The sequence below is a fragment of the Somniosus microcephalus genome, chromosome 14 (genome assembly GCF_052327205.1).
Source record: "Somniosus microcephalus isolate GS21.2 chromosome 14, FLI_Smic_1.0, whole genome shotgun sequence".
NCBI lineage: Eukaryota > Metazoa > Chordata > Chondrichthyes > Squaliformes > Somniosidae > Somniosus > Somniosus microcephalus.
In genome coordinates this window covers 34,015,931-34,040,085 of record NC_141000.1, presented here as the reverse complement: position 1 = coordinate 34,040,085, position 24,155 = coordinate 34,015,931, and the positions used below count along the sequence as shown (strand labels likewise).

The following is a 24,155-nucleotide window of genomic DNA, read 5'->3' as shown; positions in this document are numbered from 1 at the left end:
TTGAAATAGAAGCTATTTTATTGTGCCACTCATACACAGGACAAACACACTGCATGTGAGAAATGGATTTTTGAAAATACAACAAGTGCAAAAAGATTGTACACAAAACACAGTTGTGCCCAAAAGTCATCACTTTCTGCAGCTGCAGACATTTGAAACACTAGGGCCTCAATTTATAACAGAAAGGGGATTGTTCACAATATACAATAAATTACAATTAAAAAAACCTGCATCAAACCTTCTGCTAAAGGTGGCTTACGTAAAGAGGAAAGTTAATCTTGGAATGGGAGATGTAAAATACTCTTCACCCCTTCCCCCCCCCCCCATCAAGAACTAAAAAAAATTGTTTAAAATCTCAGTAGGAGATGCAAGCAGCAAGAGCCAACTCTATCAATATCTCCTCATCCTGATTGGCATAGTTCTACAGGCCCCAGAGATTATATAATTGGCCAAGTGCAAGTATAATGTGCAACTCTGGGCAGCTATTCAACTATATTAGGGTGCAACTGTGCCCAAGCCCTTCCCAATCTGTCCTCACCTTGTATCTAAATACAGGCATTTCTAGTAAGGGTCACTGGATAATGACTTGGGATGCAGTGTCCAGGCCCATTTGTCATGATCTAGCAGCAAGCTCAACACAAACCATGGATTGAACCTGGAACTTAACTGGTTTGTTTGGCTGAGCATCATACCAAGAGTGCATTTAACCCCCACCCAAGGCATTAGGGGATCTTTTACTTAATAAAGTGGTTCTATGCCATCATTCTAAATTTCCAGTAGGAAATGTTTTCTCCCTCTTCACCCCACAATTTTTTTTTCCTCAAATGTCCCCCCCCCCGCCCCCGCTTCCTCCCAAGACATTTGCAATGGGGAAATACTTTGCAATTTGTTGTCTGCCTGGCTCAGCACTATCACATGGCACATTTACCCCTGCATCATCATGGAAACTATTTTGTGTAACCCTACCAGGACATTAGCTCTGAATGGCCTTCAAGTAGAAAGTAGGAACTAGTACTTCTCCCATTTAGTTCTACAGTTTGGGGTGGGGGTGGAAAATATGGATTAGTGTCTTATACGCCCAAGTGATATTCATGGCTATTTCTCCTCCAGCTCGCTCAAAAAAAATGGTGCATGAAAGCAAGACAGAAAATGTGAAGACATCCACTTTATGACACCATGTAAAATACATTGGCAGCACTGTGCCACTCAGTGTAACCAACATTAGAGCCAAATATCATGCACAATGAAAATAAAAATGCTGCAACTTCATCCTCCAGTCTTTTACACACCTGCCAGATCAGGTTCCCCCCAGCTTGATTGCTGAAGATCATATATTGGATTCACCCATTCACAGATACTGCTGTTATAGCAAGTTGCCCAAACTCTTGAATGCTGTTCCCAGTGCTGGAAAGCCATTAGGGGAAAAAAAATTACGGGCTTTCATTTTGTACTGTAAACAGCACCCAGGACTGAAAAAGATGCCAATCCTTACTCACTAGAATAACAGCCAGCCAAGTACAGCCCAGATCACATCAAAGGCAGCCTTTTGTGGCAAGATACCCGATGTAAGAGGTACCTACAGTGTCTCTGGAATAGCACAAGTGAAGATAAAATGTTTCCTACCAGAGTTGAGATATTTTAAAGGGCTGTTGTATCTATGGAAATAGCTTTGCAAGTAACGTGATCGAATTAACAATTTGTTAACTTATACACTGACAGTATTAATTATGGAAGAGCCACCCAGCGATTTTACTTCACAAGAAAAAACATAAAACTAGCTATTCATCTTTATTGGTGATAAAAAAAATCTACCTCCATGCATCTATTTTGGCCTTCCCCTCTCCTCAGTTATTCAGTTTGATAAATAGTTACAGTCTAGTGCTGACACCACATGTGCTGGCATCAAATTGTGTACCACTTTGGATTTAACCCATGGGAAGATCAGTTTCCAAAAATGGTTATTTGGCATTTTGTACATTAAAAAAAAATGTTGCAAAATCAGGTCACATTTTGAAGTCATGCATGTCATCAAAATGTGGCCCAAGTCTTTAAGGGAAATGTATACAGAACACCAGATAATATTTAAGCAGATCTTCTCAAAAGTTAAGTATTTAATGAGGCACAGTACAGCAATTGCATTGTGTTATCTGGGCATAACCAAGTTTTGCAAACTAATTACGTGAATGGAGGAGGAGAGATCTGTGTAGAATGTACAGAGATAGATTGCATCACAAGAAATTGGAAAAAATAAAGCAACATAATTCAGAGATGATTTTGCCCTTACTGCACCATCTGCCACAGTGGGGCCATCACAATGGACTCAGTGGATGAAAGTATAGGGTGCAACACATTGACAAATATGATCATGCAAACTAGATAATTTTTTTGTTTAAACACAGATGTATCAAACACTTGTCCATAAAATAGACAATCCCTTGAAATCATGCTGTGGGAATATTAGTTTACAAACATTTAATACAGTAAAATAAAATTCCTCTATTCTGCCATTTTAAATGAGGAACCAACCCATTTTAAACAGATCAGTATTCCCATTAAAATGGTGGACAAAGCAATTTCATAAATGTTTGTAGTTAAAATTTACAAAGCAGAATTTCAAGGTTACTTTGTTTAAAAACACACAGTCCTACTCAGGAGTTGAATGACAAAAGGTTTTACATTGAAATTTCACCACAGCAACATTCCCTTTTAAAAAAGGAGCACCATCTTCCAAGAAAAGGTGGTTGGTAAAAAATTTTTGTAATCACAACAATGGTATGAAATGCAGCCTCACATCGTGCTACATAACTTCTCCCTAAACCAAAAAGAAAAAAAGTGTACCGAACACAACTTCACAAGAAAGACAGTTGCCCTTTAACTGCGAGAAATAAAAGCCTCAAATGCTTCAGTCAGGCCCATGCAATTGCCAAATCCATTAGCACTGTTTTACACATTAATGTGCCTGCAAGAATTTTTTTAAATTTTTTTTATATAAAAGTGGACAAGTAAATCATATAGTCTTAGAATATTTACAAAATGCAGTTATGCTGCATTTTATAACTCATTTACATATTGGGCTTTCTTAAAATACTTTTTTTTTTTAATAAAGGTTTTAAAAAGTTTGAATTTATACTTTCTTTTAAATATAAAGAGCAAAAGAATCCTACACACATTTGCAAGTGCAGGGGTTTGAAACTACAGTTCATTCACTGTCAATATTTCTATAGCTTACGCAAGAAAAGAAAACACACATTTAAATGGCAATTTTATCCAGTTGAGTGCAAATTTGAATAGAATAGCAAGAGTTCTCTCTTTTAAATCAATATTTTCACAAAAGTTAGATGACCCCCTCTTTTGGAGCACATGGCCTGTTTAGGGGAGGGGTGAAGGAGTATGTTTGAACTTTCATATTTTCATTAAACATTCCAAAGCTAGAATGAGAAAATAAATTATGCTGTAAAAAAAAGCCTTACACCTCACTTACATAAGCGAGTTAGATTATCAACAGTTGAGAAATGGAGAGACTCTACATAATTATATCTAATTCCTTTTAATATTAGTGCAGAAGAATCCAAGTACTCTAATGATGCCAATGGTGCTAGCTGGTGCCAAAGTAACACCTTCACCCCTTAACCCTGACTGACATTCTACCAGTGGTGGCCCAGGACCTCCATGAGAACAGGAACAAAATTAATGCAACAGGGAAAAAGCCAGCCATGTTGGCACCATGCCAACATGTTTAGCATCCAGCAACAAACAGTAATTTTAAGGACATCCGAGCAGTGAGAAACTGGCTCTTCTGGTGATAATTTTACTTTTTTTTTAAAAATATATAAATGGTCTCTGTTGGGGAGGACAATGACGGCTCAACGTTCTAGTGCTATTTTTGGTAATTTCCCCACTCCTTCCCCCACCAGAAAAAAAATGACGTGTGCAAAAGCAGGGCGGAATACCGAAACTAGAATTTAAATACTTATCTGCTTCATGCCACTGCATAAAATACACTAACATTATGATACTCAATTTTTTTTAATGTAGGTCCTAAGGCTTCTGCATAGTAAAAAAAAATAAAACCTTGCCTTTTAAGTCCTAACTTTACAAAAGTTAGGATAAATTCCTCAGACTTTGGATAAATCGTCATGGTTTATGCTAATGCAATCTAATTTACATTTTCAGTTGATGGCAAAGTAACTTTCCCACTAGAACTGAAAATCTGTTACAGGAATGGTTACCATGGTATCACTGTGAAGCTACACCACCTGAGGAGTTTTGCATTCATTGCTAGACAGTTCGAAAAAACTGGCGGCGTTCCAGACGTCGTCACTGTTCCATTTTTTAAAAAAAATTAAGCTGGCATCACATTTGTGGTTTTTAAACTGAAATCCGCTCACTCCCATCAGGATTTCCACCTCGACACCCAGCCTGTTGCAGTGTTGCTTAGCCCACTGGCTGTTGGAAAGCCAGGAGCAGCTCCTTCCGTGCTTGAATCCTTGCACACTTTGGACACTTTTCTGTTTTGAAGCACTCTTTATGAAAGCACGCTTTGCATACTGGTGTTTGGAATGAAAGAATAAGTTAGTTCATCTGTCAATTAAAAGCACAAATATTTACAAGAGACCAAACAAATGTAATAATCCATTAAATGCAATAATCCATTAAAATGGAGGGGATTGGGAAGAGAAAGTGGACTTACAGTTTGCTCCAATTATATTACAGCAAGAACATCTTTCATTTCTAAAGCATTTTTAATGTAGAAATTATGGCAAAGTGCTTTACAGAGGAGCCTTTAAAAAAGAAATGGGTGCAAAGTCAAATTAAGAGGGTTGACCAAAAGCTTAAACAAAAAAAGGTTAGTTTTAAGAATGGACTTGAGAAGGAGAGTTGGAAAGGTTTTGGGAGGAATACAGTGAACAGTTAAAAGAAAATTAAGGCTGGTATTTAAATCAGCTGAAAGGTTAATGTAAAAGTGGGTAGTCAACAACTATGGTAGTAATGGGGAAAAAGCTTTTTCAGCAATGTGAAGAGTCAGAGGACCAAAGACACTATTACAGCATTGAAAGATGCTCAATGGCATGTTAGAAAGGACTTTGAGTCAGGATAACCAACACATGATGTATGGGGAGCTGGTTTTTGGTGTCACACATGTCTAACATAATAAGGAAGCACCTAGACATCAGTAATTGGGGTATGGGGAGAGAGCAGGAACATGGTATTGAGAGAGGATCAGCCATGATCATATTGAATGGCCTGCTCCTGCTCCTATTTTTCTAGGTTTCTAATTCACTCCCAACTTGAATACAAGTCAGAGGAAGACAATCAAAATGTAGTGTGCTCTGGTCAGACTGCACCTTGAATACGGTGTCCAGTTCTGAATACGAGACAGTCAAGCACCAGAGGTAGTATAGAGAAGAGCCATGAGACCGATCCACAGGGTCAGCAAGATATTTGAAAAGACTGGAAAGAGGAATCTGAAAGGTTACCTTATACAAGATAGTAAATGGTGTGCAAAAAGTTAATCCAAAATACTACTTTAAACAGTGGGAGCAGACAAGGGGGCAGGTTTCAACTATTAAAAAGGTTTGTCTTCATGCAGTGATTAACAATTGGGAGGCAAAATACCCTGGAATCATTCAAGATACATTCGATACAGCAATAACAGGGGGTGGGAGTGGCAAGTGTAGGGAACATGCACACACAGCTCTTCAGAGGCTGGGCTTAATGTGCATGACCAGAGTGCATACAAAAAAAAGTTCTATATTGATGCTAGGTGCACAGAAAAACTGCCACCTGAAAGAATTGTACTCACCACAACATCGTTTGCATTGGTCTGTCTGAAAGGGGAAGAGAATATCTCTATTCCTGCAAAACTCACAGATGAAGCCCTTGGCCATACATAACTATAGAAAACAAATGAAACATTTAAAACCAACAGCATCTTCACATTAACAATGTTCAGTCCATTCCATCTACACATGAACTTGAACCACTGAATGACAGCCAGATTGCAGTGAGATTCTAAACCTAAAACACTACAACATAAAAGAGTGCTACAACATAAGAGTGCTTGCAATTCCTGCAGTCAGATAATCCGGCTATAAATTACTACAACTAGATCTCCCAGTTAGCATCTTGGGATAAATTATTCCCATTGTCAGACCTGAAGCAATCCTACTTGCAGCAGGACAACAGTAATTAAGCACTGGCAGTAGACTCCATGAGGATTCACTGGTCAACATTTCCCCACTATTGCTCAGGAGTAAAGTCTGAACATTTCTCCCACTATTTAAAACTACAATTGCATTTTGTAGGGGGTGTGGATGAGGAGAGGAGGAGGAAGGGGAAGGGAAACAAATAAGTTGTTTGTTTATGGAAAATAAAATTTAGTGGTACTGCTCAAGAGCCATGAAGGTATGAGCAAATTGCCCAAGTCTTTATTCTGGTCTGTATTCTATTCCACAAAAAGAATGTTTCACAGGTTTGAAAAGTTGCTATTTTCAATTAAATGAGTAATAAAGTAGCCATATTCTGTATCACCCCTGAATACTTTAACGATGTTGCATCATTTAAAAGGTTTGAGATTGCTGATGGGAACCTCAGGTTACCATTTTGAACTCTGACTAACATTTCAGTAGTGTATAATCTTTGATGAGCCAAAATGAATATGAAGTGCTTAGATGTTCTTTTACATGAGGAACACTACACAAATCCAAACTGTGGCATTCATTTCCCTAGCAAAAGTTTGAGTTCCTTTCTGAACAGAAGAACGAACAACTTGCATTTATAGAACACCTTCCACGATCTCAGGACATGGCAATGCACTTCACAGGCAATGGATTACGTTTGAAGTGCAGTCACGGTTTTGTAGACAAGCACAGCAACCAATTTGTGCACTGCAAGGCCCCCACAAACAGTAATGAGATAAGTGACCAGATAATCTGTTTAGTTATGTTGGTTGGAGGAGAAATATTATCCAGGAGAATTCCCCTGCTCGTCAAATAGTGCCAAAGGATGTCCATCTAGGAGCTTTGATTTAAACCCCTCATCGGAAAGACAGTACTCTCCAATTGGGCAGGACAGTTTCAGTACTGTACTGTAGTGTCAGCCAAGATTGTGATCAGATCTCTGGAGTGGGGTTTGAACTCATGACTTTCTGACTCAGAGGCAGGGTGCTTTCACCTAGCCAAGGGGTTGACAGTCAGACTAGAAATAACTCATTGGCCTTGACTTAGGCTGGCTTTACCTCACAATTTTCCACGTGAGCAAGGACATTTCTCAGAGTATCTTTCAGGCCCGGAACCAACAGGCCTCGTTTCACCATCATCAGATCATTCAGTGAGTAAAGGTGCAGCTCCTCAGTCAGATGGGCATGTATCTGCCAGAACTCTATCATTGCCCTGCCAAATTTAAACAGAGACAGACCAAGATTAGAATTGGGCATATTGAATGCAGCATCTTAATTAGACTAAGCAACAGTAAGTCATTCTGACAATGGTAGAGGCTAGACAGAGGCCTAGTGTGTCTGGAAAATAAACAATTACGCAATACTGCCCACAAAAGACCACTGCAATACAAATTAGGTGATTTTAGAATGGCAATTTATTTTCAGCACAAGCTTTTGCAAATATGCGACTTGAATTTGCATTCCTGCATTCGAGGCTTACTGCACTTTGAAAACCATTGCTTCATGAACAGTTAGTTCTGACTTTAGTTTTTGTGGCATATGCAGGGGGTGGGGGACAGGTGCAGGGAAGACGACAGACATAGGAACAGAATTAGGCCATCCAGCCCCTCAAACCAGTTCCACCCATTCAATGAGATCATAGCTGATCTGTAGCTCAACTCCATCTACCCACCATGGTTCTATAAACCTTACCTAACAAAACTATCCATCTCTATTTTTACATTTTCAATTGACCTAGCCTCAACAGCAGTTTTTTGGGAGGCTGGGGGGAGGGGGGGGGGGAAGAAAGAGGAAAAAGGAGAGAGTATGAACACATTAGGCTGTTGCATGATTGAGATTACTGCAGTGGGGATCCCAAATCCTGCACAGTGAAGGCTCAGAAACACTGCAGCATGGGTTCTTGCTGTATGGTACAAAGCAGTCAGCTGACATGCCTTCATGAAAATCCTATTTTGCGTAATCGTTTTTGGATGGACAATAAAAAAAAGTTAGCCGCTCAACAAAATTTGTACTTGAAGTGTGCTAGTATTTGCAGGGCCCCCCTCCCCCACCAAGTTTGAAAACCAAAATTAATTTTTTTTTTTTTTTTTTTTTTTATAAATATAAAAAGGATTGGTAGCACTGACCGCCCAAAGAACCTTATTGCAAGATCTATTACTGTGGGAGTAGGCATACATCAGCACATATGCACATACATTTGACAATCATGTGTTTAAAAAGTGAATTTACACTTTCTAGCACGCGTATTGCAAACCTCAATACATCAACGATTGCTGAGGTTGCAGGAAAGAAATAGCTGTTGTCTTTTTTTTTTTAATTCGTTCATGGGATGCGAGTGTCGCTGGCAAGGCCAGCATTTATTGCCCATCCCTAATTGCCTTTAAGGTGGTGAGCCGCCGCCTTGAACCACTGCAGTCCGTGTGGTGAAGGTACTCCCACAGTGCTGTTAGGTAGGGAGTTCCAGGATTTTGACCCAGCGACAATGAAGGAACAAGTCAAGATGGTGTGTGACTTGGAGGTGGTTACCATGTGCCTGTTGCCCTTGTCCTTCTAGGTTGTAGGTTTGGGAGGTGCTGCCAAAGAAGCCTTGGCGAGTTGCTGCAGTGGATCTTGTAGATGATACACATTGCAGTCACGGTACGCCAGTGATGGAGGGAGTGAATGCTTAAGGTGGTGGATGGGGTGCCAATTAAATGGGCTGCTTTGTCCTGGATGGTGTTGAGATTCAAGTGTTGTTGGAGCTGCACTCATCCAGGCAAATGGAGAGTATTCCATCACACTACTGACTTGTGCCTTGTAGTTGGTGGAAAGGCTTTGCAGAGTCAGGAAGTGAGACACTCACCTGCAGAATACCCAGCCTCTGACCTGCTCTTGTTGCCACAGTATTTATGTGGCTGGTCCAGTTAAGTTTCTGGTCAATGGTGACACCCAGGGTATTGATGGTAGGGGATTCGGCGATGGTAATGCCGTTGAATGTCATGGGGCGGTGGTTAGACATTTGTTTGTTGGACATGGTCTGTCCAGTAATCTTGTACCTGATAAACCAGAGGAGCCCTATACACTTACCTTTTTAAGATCACTTAATGCAGATTATTACCTGTATAGTCCAACTCAACTAACCAGTCATTTAGACAAATGGTTAAATTAACCCTACCCAACCATCTAGGTGTACTATTTCACATTGGTGGAAGGGGTGGGGGGGGGGGGGGGGGGGGGGGTGGTGGTGGTGCGGCAGCGGGTAAAAAAGGTACCTTTCAGCCAATCTGCAGGTTCTTAGAAGCTTCTTGATGTGAATCAATTGCTCTTGAAGTTCCTGATGTGAAAAAAAGTGTTTTGTTATTACTGCAATGCCACCTACTGATACAAATAGCTATCTACAACTGAAACATATTTCAATACATCAATAAAAGAGTGTTCTGTATTACTGCAATGCCACCTACTGATGCAAATAGCTATCTACAACCAAAAAACATTTCAGGTTTTCAGCATCTGAAGTATTTTGCTTTTGTACTGTATATATAAAGGTCAGCATAGTCAGAGGGCGCTGCAACTTCAGCAGCACCTCCAACATCTAGAAAGACAAGGCCAGCAGGTGCATGGGAACACCATCACCTCCAAGTCACACACCATCCGGACTTGGACATTCATCACCGTTCCTACGTCAAAATCCTGGAACTCCCTACCTAACAGCACTGTGGGAGTATCTTCACCACATGGACTGTAGCCATTCAAGACGACAGCTCTCTAACCGCCTTTAAGAGCAACTAGAGATGGGCAATAAATGCCAGCCTTGCCAGTGATGCTCATATCCCAAGAATGAAAAATAAACCAACAAAAGATCCTCTTCCTTTATTAGCACACATTTCTAACTTGCATCAATAACTAAATAAAATACACAGATTCTAATCATTCCACCCCCATACCACAAAAGCATAAATAGCCATAAGTACCTGGGCTTTTCTCAGTTCCTTTACTTTGCTGTAAAGAGACTTGTTGATGTAGAATATGTTGAACAGTGGATCGTGCCATATGCTCTCCAACAGCTGTTTAGAGAAATGGCAGACGGGATGTTTGCTGAAATCCCACCTCATTAGGATTCGGCCAGGGATTGGGGATTCCTCATTGTGATGGCAACACTCACAGAAGTACTTCCCCAAGTACTCACAGTAACGGAGCTTTTTGATGTATCCTACAGGAAAAAAATTCAACAAGTGTTCCATTACAAAATATTTGTTGAATGCTAATATATTATGGTGTGGAGATGCCAGAGTTGGGCTGGGGTGGACAAATTTAAGAAGTCACACAACACCAGGTTATAGTCCAACAGCTTTATTTGAAATCACAAGCTTTCGGAGCGCTGCTCCTTCTTCAGGTGAAGTGGAGAAATGCATAAAGACACAGCTTATATAGTCAGAGAATCATGTCAGATGTTTACAGGTAACCTTTCCAACTGCCATTTATCACACCTCGGCAGAGAGATAATCACAGCAGTCAAAGGTGTGAATGGTGTCCAAACAGGTCAGTCAGGGAAACATTACATCAAAGAACAATGAGGTGGGGTCACAAGGGGTCAAATATTGCAGATGCTGGGGTCTGTATGAAAAACAAAAAAAGACAAAAAACATTTTTTTTGGCTGGCAATCACAGCAGGTCCGGCCGCATCTGTGTAGAGAGAACAAGCCAATGTCGACTCGAGTCTGGATGACCCTGCATCAGGTGGGGTTACATGTAGCGTGACATGAACCCAAGATCTCGGTTGAGGCCATCCTCATGGGTGCGGAACTTGGCTATCAGTTTCTGCTCGACGATTTTGCGTTGTCGTGTGTCTCGAAGGCCACCTTGGAGAATGCTTACCCGAAGATCGGCGGCTGAATGTCCTTGACTGCTGAAGTGTTCCCCGACTGGGAGGGAACACTCCTGCCTGGTGATTGTTGCGCGGTGTCCGTTCATCCGTTGTCGCAGTGTCTGCATGGTCTCGCCGATGTACCATGCTCCGGGGCATCCTTTCCTGCAACGTATGAGGTAGACAACGTTGGCCGAGTCACATGAGTATGTACCATGTACCTGGTGGGTGGTGTCCTCACGTGTGATGATGGTATCTGTGTTGATGATCTGGCATGTCTTGCAGAGGTTGCTGTGGCAGGGTTGCGTGGTGTCGTGGTCGCTGTTCTCCTGAAAGCTGGGTAATTTGCTGCGAACGATGGTCTGTTTGAGGTTAGGCGGCTGTTTGAAAGCGAGTAGTGGAGGCGTGGGGATGGCCTTAGCGAGGTGTTCGTCGTCATCGATGACATGTTGAAGGCTGCGAAGAACATGGCGCAGTTTCTCCACTCCGGGGAAGTACTGGACGACAAAGGGTACTCTGTTGGCTGTGTCCCGTGTTTGTCTTCTGAGGAGGTCTATGCGATTTTTCGCTGTGGCCCGTCGGAACTGTTGATCGACGAGTCGAGCGTCATATCCCGTTCTTACAAGGGCGTCTTTCAGTGTCTGTAGGTGTCCATCGCGTTCCTCCTCGTGTGAGCAGATCCTGTGTATTCGCAGGGCTTGTCCATAGGGGATGGCTTCTTTAACGTGGTTAGGGTGGAAGCTGGAGAAGTGAAGCATCGTGAGGTTGTCCGTGGGCTTGCGGTAGAGTGAAGTGCTGAGGTGTCCGTCTTTGATGGAGATTCGTGTGTCCAGGAAGGAGACTGATTCTGAGGAGTAGTCCATGGTGAGTTTGATGGTGGGATGGACACCATTCACACCTTTGACTGCTGTGATTATCTCTCTGCCGAGGTGTGATAAATGGCAGTTGGAAAGGTTACCTGTAAACATCTGACAGGATTCTCTGACTATATAAGCTATGTCTTTATGCATTTCTCCACTTCACCTGAAGAAGGAGCAGCGCTCCAAAAGCTTGTGATTTCAAATAAAGCTGTTGGACTATAACCTGGTGTTGCGTGACTGCTAATATATTAAATCTTAAAATTCAATCTTCCTTTTCTGCATAACTCATGCCCTAGGTATATTGTTCCAAGTAGAATAGTGTTGTTTACCAACAGTTGCACTGCAAGCAGGGAGCCAAGGCTATACTGCCCCAACAACAAATGGGGCAGCAGGGAGGAAAAAAAAGAGTGCCTGCCTGTGTTCAGAGCTGCTGATTGCAGCTCAAGTCTCCCATGTGGGGTTCCAAGCATTGCTGCAATGCCAGATAAATGGAGTTACACTGCAGGTCTCAGACAGAGTCATGTAAAAGCCCATGTTATTTCAACACAGGACCTCCATTACAACTGGGATGTTAAACAGAGACAACAGGCCTATGGATACCAAACGTGGTCAGAACAATGGCCTGAACTGGTTTCTTCCAGTCGAGATATGGGAAATGGACAGGCACTTTGATTCAAAGCATTGCTTCTTGAAAGTGCCAGAGTGCTCCCAAGAGATATTTGCACATAGGAATTACTGAAACTACACTGAAAATGAGCTGCTACCTTCTGATAACTACTTTACATGCCCCCTACCCCCCTTTTTCTGCAGAAGGTGGCGACGTGTACACAAGTACATTTTCACAGGCACTGACTGCCTTCTACCTTACCCAAATGGCTCTTTTATATGCAAGCTTGGATAAAGAATGGCAACAGGCTATTTGTTGATGGAGGCATGCACACTACCCGCAGGGACTACTGGCTAATTTCCCGCCTTGGAATGGCTCAGTTCCACAACATGCAGTACAATAACCTGCCAAGTTACTAGAAGAGCTTCAATGTATTTTAAATATCATCTCCTCCCTTCGCCTTGATTACCCTCTCATTTTCATACACAAAGTCCAAACTAGAGGTGACAGTGCAAGGCCGCACGAGAAACCAGCCATGAAGGAGCTGTACGAGATTGACTTAGATGAATCTCCCTCCCTACAGGGGAAGTGCCACATAACAAATCAGGAACTCGGAAAATCAGATTTGAAATGGTCAAAATCACTTCAGTGTAATGGCACTCTTTATCTAGTCCTTAATTAAAATACTGCATTATAAGCTTCAAATTGCTGGAGCTTGCTATCATAAGTAATCTCAGCCATCTTCTCACCATTCCTGTTCAACTGGCGATGACTCAAATCTGCAACTGTTTAGTGCTGAAGGCTGCAAAAAATACTTGGGCATTATGCATGCAGTCACAGTTCCCCCTAAATATAGGCCTTGAAAGCCTCAATTGTTGTAAAAATCGTAATGGAGAAGTGTTGAGAGGTAGCAGTACAATACTTTCCTCATGACAGAACCAAGTAAAGAGATAATGCAATTACTACTATTGCACCATGTTTGATACAAAAAAAAAAATCACAGATTATCTGGTCAATCATCACATTGCTGTTTGTGGGAGCTTGCTGTGTGCAAATTGGCTGCCGTCTTTCCTACATTCCAACAGTGACTACACTTAAAGTACTCATTGGCTGCAAAGCACTTTGGGATGTCCGGTGGTCGTGAAAGGTGCTATATAAATGCAAGTCTTTTTTCAGTTGTACAGAGCCTTGGTCAGATTACATCTGGAGAACTTTATTCAGTTCTGGGCAACGCACCTCAGGAGGGATATATTGGCTGAAAGAGGGGGTGCAGCACAGATTCACCAGAATATCAGGGCTTAAAGGGTATGAGGACAAGTTGCATCAACTGGACTTGTATTCGTGAGTTTAGAAGGTTTAAAATGGTAAAGGGATTCGATAGGGGAGATAGAGAAACTATTTTCTCTGATGGGGGGAAAAAAATCAAGAGGACTCAATCTTAAAAGTTAGAGTTAGGCCATTTCAAACTGGATTCAGGAAACACTTTATCCCACACAAAGGACAGTGGAAATCTGGAACTTGCTCCTTAAAAGGCTGCGTATACGGAGTCAATTGAAATTTTCAAAACCGAGATAGACACATTTTATTAGGCAAGTGTATCAAGGGCTATGGATCAAGTATAGCTTGGTAGATACGTGACTAGGATCAGAGCATATGGAGTCAGGGAACAAGTAGCAAACTGGCTACAAAACAGCAAACAGAGTAGGGGTTAAAGGTACAATAGCAAAATACTGCAGATGCTGGAAATCTGAAACAGAAAATGCTGGAAATACTCAGCAGGCCAGGCAGCATCCATGGAGAGAGAAACAGAGTTAACGTTTCAGGTCTGGAACCCCTCATCAGTGGTTAAAGGTAGTTACTCAGACTGGCAGAAGGTGGGAAGTGGTGTTCCACAGGGATTGGTGCTGGGACCACTGCTGGTCACCATTTACATAAATGACTTGGAAATCGGAAGTACAATTCCAAAATTTGCAGATAACACCAAAGTAGGGGGTATAGTTAATACTGAGGAGGACTGAGACAAAATACAAGATGACATTAACAAACTTGCAGAATGGGCGTGTAACATAGAAGATAGGAGCAGGAGTAGGCCATTCGGCCCCTCGAGCCTGCTCTACCATTCGATGAGATCATGGCTGATCATCCAACTCAGTACCCCGTACCTGCCTTCTCCCCATATCCCTTGATACCTTTAGCTCTGAGAAATATATCTAACTCCTTCTTGAATATATTTAAAGACTTGGCCTCAACCACCTTCTGTGGTAGAGAATTCCACAGGTTCACCACTCTGGGTGAAGAAATTCTTCCTCATCTCTGTCCTAAATGGCTTACCCCTTATCCTTAGACTATGACCCCTGGTTCTGGACTCTCCGACCATCAGGAACATTCTACCTGCATCTAGTTTGTCCAGACCGGTCAGAATTTTATAAGTTTCGATGAGATCCCCGCTCATTCTTCTAAACTCCAGCGAGTATAAGCCCAATCGACCCAATCTCTCCTCATACGTCATTCCTGCCATCCCAGGGATCAGCCTTGTGAATCTTCGCTGAACTCCTTCCATGGCAAGAACATCCTTCCTCAGATAAGGCGACCAAAACTGCACACACTCAAGGTGTGGTCTCACCAAGGCCCTGTGCAGCTGCAGCAGGACATCGTTGCTCCTGTACTCAAACCCTTTCGCTATGAAGGCAAACATACCATTTGCCTTCTTAACCGCCTGCTGCACCTGCATGCTTACCTTCAGCGACTGGTGCACATGGACACCCAGGTCTCGTTGCACTTCCCCTTCTCCCAATCTATTGCCATTCAGGTAATAGTCTGCCTTTGTTTTTGACACCAAAGTGGATAACCTCGCATTTATCTGCGTTATATTGCATCTGCCACGCTTCTGCCCAATCATCCAACCTGTCCAAATCATCCTGGAGTTTCTCAGTATCCTCCTCGCAGCACACACGCCCACCCAGCTTTGTGTTGTCTGCAAACTTGGAGATATTACATCAAGTTCCCTTGTCTAGATCATTAATGTATATTGTGAATAGCTGGGGTCCAAGGACCGATCCCTGCGGTATCCCACTAGTCACTGCCTGCCACTCGGAAAAAGACCCATTAGTTCCTACTTTCTGCTTTCTGTCCGCCAACCAGTTCTCTATCCAAGTCAATACCTTGATAAATGGGAAATTAATTTCAATATAGAGAAGTAAGAGTTGGTGCATTTGGTAGGAGGAACAAGGAGACCACGTAACACTGCCCCCCCTCCCCCATTTGAGCCTTGCAGGCAACAGTAGATGTCTTGTGTGCTGGGTCTGCACGTTTTGAGAAACTACCAACCATAGAAAGTCACACCAGATTGTCTAGGGTTGTTAGTTTCTCAAAACGTGCAGACCAGATAAATATAAAAATCACATAAGCAGCTCAGAAGTTATTTAGTGTCCCTTTTCTGTGACTGAATGAATATTCAGGATCCAATCAATGATTAGATGCACTCTGCTACTTACTGGGTTCGATTGGTGTTCCACAGCCAGCACACATAGAATTCTGAGCAGCTACAACAGCTTCTCTCCTGTAATTGCAATCAACAAAATCAAAAATTTACTTTAAAAGAGAGATTGACAAACACTTCAGGTTCTTGCTTTGATCTAAATAATCATTTTGCTAAAGAATTTTACCTGGGAACAGCAGCACATTTTTTTTTTTTAAATATAAAGTATTCCAGGGTTTTTATACAGATTAGGGAAAGGAAGTGGTTTTCAGGCAGAACATGGGCTCCAGGTTAGTTCAAATACAGCAAGTCAACACATGCACTTGCATTTTTGTGATAGGAGGCCATCAGTCACGCTGCTTCAGACAGACAATTCTTTCCTATATAGAGGCTGAATTTTATTACATTGAGGCCCCTTATTCAAAGGCTTGGGCATCAAGGTCTTAGTCATCATATTTTGAAACATCTCTTTGGGGGTGGGGGTGGGGGAGGTCTAATTTACATCTTTTCATGGGCATATTACACACTGCAGCACTTCTTCACATTCAGATTCTGGGAGCCCGAATTCATCCAAGACTCAGCGTTCTGCTGTTAAACCTGGTTTCCCCTCGACTGGTGATAGACTTTCTCTGTTGCATTGGAGTCTACAAGTCTGCAGTATGCCAGTGGTTTGGACAGTCAGAGGGCAGCTGCATATACCCACTGTCCCGCAGCACCAACCCCATTTCCCAAGCAGCGCACACTTATAAAGGACAGGTTCGCAGTCACTCACACAATGGAGACAGGAGTGGAGTGGGGCAGGAATGAATGGGTTACAGGAGCTTTCCCCTGTTGTGTTAAATACAAATAAAAAGTCAGTATACAAGAAGATTGAAGGTACATGAATTGATATTAACAAAATATATTCTACAGGACGCACACTGCTCCTTCACGTGCACTCTTATACAGAGACGGGCAAACTGAATTGTTAGAAGTTCTGCAGCAAAATTATATATTTTTTTTTTTTTAGTAAGTCACTCGCTCATGCCTCATTTATGTGACATGTTCATCCTTGGCAATAAGACCAAAACATTGGATCCTAATTAACTTGTCATTTAAAAAAAAACAGGTTGAGAGAAGATTTCTTACTTCATTGTGGATTAAATTCATTTGACCCAAAGCTCCCAATATGACAAGGTGGAACTTTTGCCAGCTCAACACCTTTCCTCCCCTCCATTGTTTGCCCTGCCTGAACCAGAAAGTACATAACCCCACATCCTGCTCAACACCAAGTGGAGCTTCAAATCTCACTCCGTGCCCATCAAGACCAAGTACTTCCACCTCAACAGTATAACCAACCCTTGCTCCTACCACTATCATAACCCTCATCCACACCTTGGTCACCTCTACATTCAACTTTCATAATGCCATTTTCAGTGGCCTCCCAAGCTCCACCTACTAAATCATAGCCTCCATACTTCTGACTCTCCCCACCACTGTTCCACCACAAGTAAATATCAATCACCACACCCCAACACTTTAAATACTCATCCCTTCACTTTACCAATCTCTCCCCATTTTCAAAAGCAACCTCAAAACCTACCAATGAACCTTGCCTGCAATGCTCACTAATAATCCTCAGACTACTGCAAAGAGACTTGGGGTGTTTTACTATATTTAAGCTGCTATTAGTACATATTATTGTGGTGCCCTAGTATTCAATCCTACTCCCCATTGAGAAACTCAAATTTAATTAAATTTCATATTACAAAGATGACCTGTAGTTTGACAAATTTGAATTTGGTTGTGTAATGCCAATTGGCCACTATTTTCACGAGAGTATCCACAATGCCTTGTCCCAGTATAACTGCAAACTTGCACCTTTAGCTCGAACTCTCCTTTTCTCAGACCCACACAGGCTATGTGCAAGGGTATAGTTAACATGGTTGCCTTGGGATGTATCCTAACAGAGGAAGGAGCGGAATAGCCTTTCAGGGAGAGTGGGGAAACATGACCGAGAACTTGGTCGAAGACATGGGGTTTGAGATGGCTTTAATGGCAGGGAGGGGCTTCTGAAATAGGGTGGAGGCTGAAGGCTCCATTATCAATAGTAGAGCAGAAGAAGGGAAAGCAAAAAAGAGGCCAGAGTCTGGAGTAGGTTTCAGATTGGGGAAAGGCCATGGATGGATGTGTAGATGAGGATTTTAAAAATTTGTTTGGGTGGGGAGGAGAACAGGGAGCCAATGTAAATCAGCAAGGGCGATAGCCAAGTAGGGCCTGTAGGAGGGACAGGATGCAGGCGATGGAATGTTGGACAATTGGGAGATTGCAGTAGAGATCGACAAGGAGAGCATTGGAGAAAAAGGTCTATAGGTATTAGAGGCATGGATAACAATTTGTAGGCAGTGATGGCAAGGTTGGGGTGGGGGCTGGTGGTGGAAGGTGAAAGTGAACAGCCTTTTGCACTAATTGGTTAAGCAGAACACTGAGCTTGTATACAGCTTGGTTTCTGCCAAGCAAGCAACCTAGGGTGGAGTAAAGGAAATTCTGGCTCATCCATGATTTAATGTCAAGATAGTTACTCTAAACACTTGTGTGGCAATGTGGGAAATTGTGTAGTAGAGCTGGGTGTTGTCAGCATACCTGCTGATACCATACCTGCAGATAAGGTTTCCAAATAGTTACACGTAGTTGGAGTAGGGGCGGGCGTCACTTACTGAAAATTGCTGGCTGCACTGGGACATGAGAGCGCGGAACCGCACAAGGGAAGTCCCATGGAGAAATGTTACTAGAGAAGGACGGCATGGTCTACCATTTTGAATGTTGTGGTGAAATCAAGAATTTAAAATAAAGACAACTTGGCATGGTCACAGCAAAAATCATCATTGGTGACTGACTAGGGCAGCCTCAATGCTGTGTACAGAGCAGAAACCAGACTTGAGATTCAAACAGGAAGATGCATCTCATCATGGAACTGGGAAGCAACACCATATTCAATGACCCAAGACAGTTTGGAGATGAGGCAGTAGTTGGAGACGATGGGTTTTTGAAGAGATGGGAGATGATGGCAGTTTTGAAAGAAAGAAGCACCGTGCTGGACCAAAGTAAGCCATTAACAATAGGAGCCCAGAAAGGTAGTTTAATGGGGAGGGCAGGAGGTGGTCTTACAGACAAGAGCACCACTTTGGAGTTATTGTCACAGTGCATTATTAACTGAAAACAGCTTCCCTGCATTAAAAGTGTGGAGAGGAAAGGCATGATATCCCATATGGTGGCCAAGTGGTCCTAACACTGGATTAGAATCCTAGAGGTTAAGAGTTCAAATCCCATCATAAGTTGTGAATTCAATAAATATGGCAATTTGTGGGCTGCAGCCCCTCTGTGGTACATGATTCCAGACCCACGATATGCTGTTAACTCAATCCCCTCCCACCGCCACCTTCCGAGGGGGAGCAGGAATGGACAACAAATGCAGCCTTGCCAACATCAACCATATCCAGAGTTATAATATAAAGAGACTGTAATATGAACAGTTATAATGCTTGGATGAGGCAGAACCATACTACTGAGTTTCACTCTTACTTCAGACCCAAACTACAAATCTCAAAAAAATCTTCATTAGTAATCTATGCAAACTAATGCAGAATACCAGTAAAAAAGGTAAATCTTTCAGTTAATACAAGTGACATTTCAGAAAGCTTTTTAGCCCACTTGTAATTGTTCCTCCTAATAGCTGAAGAACTGCCTAGTCTTCAGAATACTTGATGAACAAATAACTTTAATTAAATTAACCCCAACAGTTACTGAAAATGGAATTTGCAAGATTTGAAATCAAAATTTGGCACCAAATGCAAGGTGAATTTCTTTCCACAAAGTTAATTAGCCTAGTTGACAAAACTCTCAACTCCTTTCCTCCACACATTACTGGTGCTGTAAGCTATATCTGGCTGTACATACCTCTGTGGTGCATGGACGAAGAACAGAATTTGAAAGCGAGGTGGGGCCCAGTCTACAGTTCCCCTCAATCGAGAGTTTAACTTGAAGTCTGCTGTCAGATCCACAGATTCCTCAGCACCAGGCAAAGTGTCCTTCAGAGGGAGAAACTGGAGGAAAAAAAACCCATTAAAATTAACTTAGATCAGTGTGTCTATCAAAAAAAAAGTGGAATCTTCCTTGTAGTAGGGTAGCCCATCAGGATAGTCTACATCCGCAATATTAATCCATCTTTTTTCTCTTTACAGATGCGCTGCATACTTCCAGCATTTTCTGTTGGTAATAGGAGGGGTGGTATCTTGGACGGGTGCCTGCCGAGATCAACTCTAGTGCACAGAAAGCCTCTCTCCCAGTGCTATAATCTGGGCTCAGTATTGATCACTGTTGGCTTCAGCTTATTTATGAACTAGGAGTGTGCCAGGTACAATGGGCCAAGCAATATCAAATTCTGCAGTGAGTTTAGCCATCAGTTTAAACCAAAATCAGTCCCAGCATGGCAGATACTCCACCATCTACACCATGGGTTGCCAGCTAGATTTGGCAAACTCCACATAGCAATAAGGAGTAAGCACTGTTAGAGTTTGTTTTGGTGCAAGTCTGAGCAGAAATCAAGCCAACCTACTGTATGCAATAGATTCTACTTCACTTCATGAAATCTAGAAATATGAAAAGAACAATTTTGGAGAGCAAATGTTGGTCGGATGTTTAAAAAGTGCAAAGTATGGACTGGTTTAAGAATGGATCTATTGAGCATTTGAAAACATAGCACCCAGGAAGTACCAAAACGCTTCATAGTCCATGAAGTACTTTTGAAGTAGTACTCCAGTACAAAACAATCACATGTTTCATTAATGTTTAGGTCAGTAAAGGCTTAAATTGTGCAGCAATTTAATTTAAACAGCCCACACAGCACAAGAAGTTGCTCTCAGAGAATGCTGGAAATACACTGAAGGTCAGACAGAATATGAACACGGGTCCACATTTCTTTTCACCACAGATGCTAACTGACCTAGGTGTTGTAATGTATATACCTTTAAGGGGAACTATCTTTTACAGCTCATGTATACTGCAGTACCGGCAGTGACCACACCTGTATATAGCACTGAGTAGTAATCTGTACAGATCAGTTCCACTGTGAGCCACATTGAGTAAACACCTGTTGTACCATTTCTCCTGCAGTCTGTGTCTTATTATACACGGACACAACATTGGCGACAAGGCAAGTTCGAACCTACCTGCAACTCTGCATCACCTCCCAGGGATTCGTTCCTGGAGATCAGTGGATTGGAGGTCAAGGGCAGAGACTCGGGCGTCGACCACGGGCAACCGCCCAGTCATCCAGCAGAGACTCGAGAATTGCGGGGGAGGCGGTCGAGAGTCAGGCTTGGCTTTCCAGTCGAGGCGGTCCAGCGAAACGGGCTGGCAACAGGTAGTGCGCAGACCCTTGCCAGACAGCGGCGGGCTAGAGCCCGCCCGAGCGGCACAGCAAAGGGCCGAGCAGCGTCGACGGGGGAGAGACAGAGGGCAGAGCGCAGCCGGTGTTCAGGGGCCGAGCAGCATCGGAGAGAGGGAGAGAGACGCACAGAAACCCGCAAGGCGCCGCCATTGCCACGAGGACCGCCGAGATTGGCGTTGGCAGCAGTGCAGGAGAAGCGCGTGAAACATACAGGGCGTCGCCATTGCCACGAGAACTGCCGGGAGCAGCGTTGGCAGCAGCGGGGGAGGAAGGAAAGCGGGGGAGACGCCATTTTAAGTCATTGGGAGAAGCCATTTTAAACCACACCCAAAATGCCGAAGAGTGGCAGTATCACTGCATTTGACAATGAAGTTGAAGATTGGACTACATATGTCGAACGAAGAGAGGTGTACTGCAAGGCAAATGAGGTGTCAGATGACAAGAAAGCGTCAGTATTGTTAAATTTAATGGGTGCAAAGACGTATGGTTTATTACGAAATCTAGTAACCCCAACGAAGCCAATGGAAGAGAGTTTTGAAGACATAGTAATGACACTACAGGAACATTTAAACCCCACACCGCTGCCGATAGCAGAAAGATTCAAGTTTCACAAACAGAACCAGCATAAGGAGGAAAGCAATGCTGATTATTTAACAGAACTGTGCAAACTATTGAAACACTGCCAGTTTGGAGTGGGACTGGCAGATACCTTAAGGGACAAGTTTGTGTGTGGGCTTCAAAGTGAAGGAACCCAGAAACGGCTTTTATCTGAAAAAGGACCTTACGCTGGAAAAGGCTTTCAGCATTGCGGTATCATATGAAGCAGCAGCACGGGGCGCTGCACAGAGACCGCAAGAATATGGCACAAACAAAATGTCATATGGAACAGAGAAGTGCTATCGCTGCGGCAGAACAACACACGACCAGAATGATTGCTGGTTCAAAGACAAAAAGTGTGCAGACAGTGTGGAAAAGTAGGACACAGCACGAGTCTGCAGGTCGGGAAAGAAAACCAGCAATAAGAAACCTACCAAAGGAAAGTACAAGGAGGTACATAAGATGATGGAGAATAGTTCAGACGAACAAAAGAGTGATAACGACTCCAAAAGCAGGGAACGGAGTTGTCTGAAACTACATAATGTGATCACAACGGAGGATCACTGAACCATTTGGGTCACTCGCAAGATAGCAGGAGTCCAGGTAAAGATGGAATTGGACACAGGATCAGCCCTAACAGTCATAAACCGACAGGACTACGAGCGGCTATTCTCACACATACCCTTGAGAGACAAAAATTATTTTGAAGACGTACACGGGGCAAAAGGTCTACCCCAAAGGAAAAATAAGGGTTAACGTTATATATAACGGTAAGGAAACACCAAAACTAGACCTGTATGTATTGCAAGATGGAGGACCACCATTACTGGGACGTGAATGGATCCGGAAAATACAACTGGATTGGCATTCCATACAGGCACTGACTGTGGCTGACAAAAAAGATGACGACGTCACACCTGGGCGACTGTCCTAACTGACACGAAAGAAGTGTTCCAGCAAGGACTCGGAACACTAAAAGGCATGACAGCGACGATTAAAATTGAAGAAAACGCAAGCCCAAAATTTTTTAAGGCCAGACCGGTAACCTTATGCAATCCGCCCAGCCGTCGAAGCAGAGCTGGAGAGTCTGGAATGTTCAGGTGTACTGTCCAAGGTAGACTGGAGTGAGTGGGCTACACCCATCGTCCCGGTGATGAAAAAGTCGTTGAGCAGCACGCCTGGGGAACCAAGGAAGGTTCGCATCTGTGGGGACTTTAAGGTAACAGTGAACCCGGTCCTTCACACCGTACAATATCCACTTCCGCGGATTGAAGATATTTTCGCCTCGCTATCTGGAGGGAAATGCTTCACTAAGATTGATCTGGCCCTGGCGTATCTGCAAATGGAGGAAGAAGCAGCATCAAAAAAATTACCTCACAATCAACACCCATAAAGGTCTCTACCAATACAACCGGCTGGTATTCGGGGTAGCATCAACTCCGGCTATTTGGCAGAGGGCAATGGAACAAGTCCTGCAAGGGATCCCAGGGACCCAGTGTTATTTGGACGACATCCTGGTCACGGGCAAAAATGACAGTGATCACCTTGCCAACCTGGAGCAGGTGCTCACTAGATTGCAGGAATATGGGCTCCGAGCTAACCGCCCCAAATGCGAGTTTCTTAGAAAACAGATCTTGTATTGTGGCCACGTTATCGATAAAGAGGGGTTACATAAGTCCCCAGAGAAGATTGAGGCAGTAGTCAAGGCTCCAGCACCGGAAAATGTGTCACAACGGAGGTCGTTCCTCGGGCTGGTAAACTACTACCATAAGTTCTTGCCAAATTTGTCTACAATACTACACCCACTGAACACCCTACTGCAAACTGGGGTGCCATGGAAGTGGAGTGACGAATGTAGACGAGCTTTCCAGAAGAGCAAAACACTAATCACATCGCAAGAGGTATTGGCCCATTACAACCCAGCATTACCAATTCGGTTGGCATGTGATGCGTCACCCTACGGCATTGGAGCGGTGTGGTCGCACAATTTCTCGGACGGCTCAGAGACCAATAGCCTTTGCGTCATGATCACTAACCTCAGCCGAGCGTAACTACGCCCAGATTAACAGGGAGGCCCTCAGCCTAGTGTGGGGAGTGAAAAAGTTCAATCACTATCTGCACAGGCAGAAATTCACCTTGCTGACTGATCACCAGCCTCTTGTCT

At 43.1% G+C, this 24,155-nt stretch overlaps 1 protein-coding gene across 3 annotated transcripts in view; it reads right to left on the bottom strand.

Moving 5' to 3' along the window:
* Positions 1-24,155, bottom strand: part of rubcnl (rubicon like autophagy enhancer) — a 117,266-nt gene continuing 93,111 nt past the window's right edge. For all 3 annotated transcript variants that reach the window (XM_086006482.1, XM_086006480.1, XM_086006481.1), the window contains exons 10-16: positions 19,903-20,048; positions 15,983-16,047; positions 10,129-10,367; positions 9,430-9,491; positions 7,238-7,391; positions 5,804-5,894; positions 1-4,547 (exon numbers count right to left, since the gene is read on the bottom strand). In XM_086006482.1, the coding sequence (XP_085862608.1) occupies positions 4,435-4,547; positions 5,804-5,894; positions 7,238-7,391; positions 9,430-9,491; positions 10,129-10,367; positions 15,983-16,047; positions 19,903-20,048 (870 nt within the window). In that variant the 3' untranslated portion in view covers positions 1-4,434. The remainder of the gene's footprint in view (positions 4,548-5,803; positions 5,895-7,237; positions 7,392-9,429; positions 9,492-10,128; positions 10,368-15,982; positions 16,048-19,902; positions 20,049-24,155) is intronic.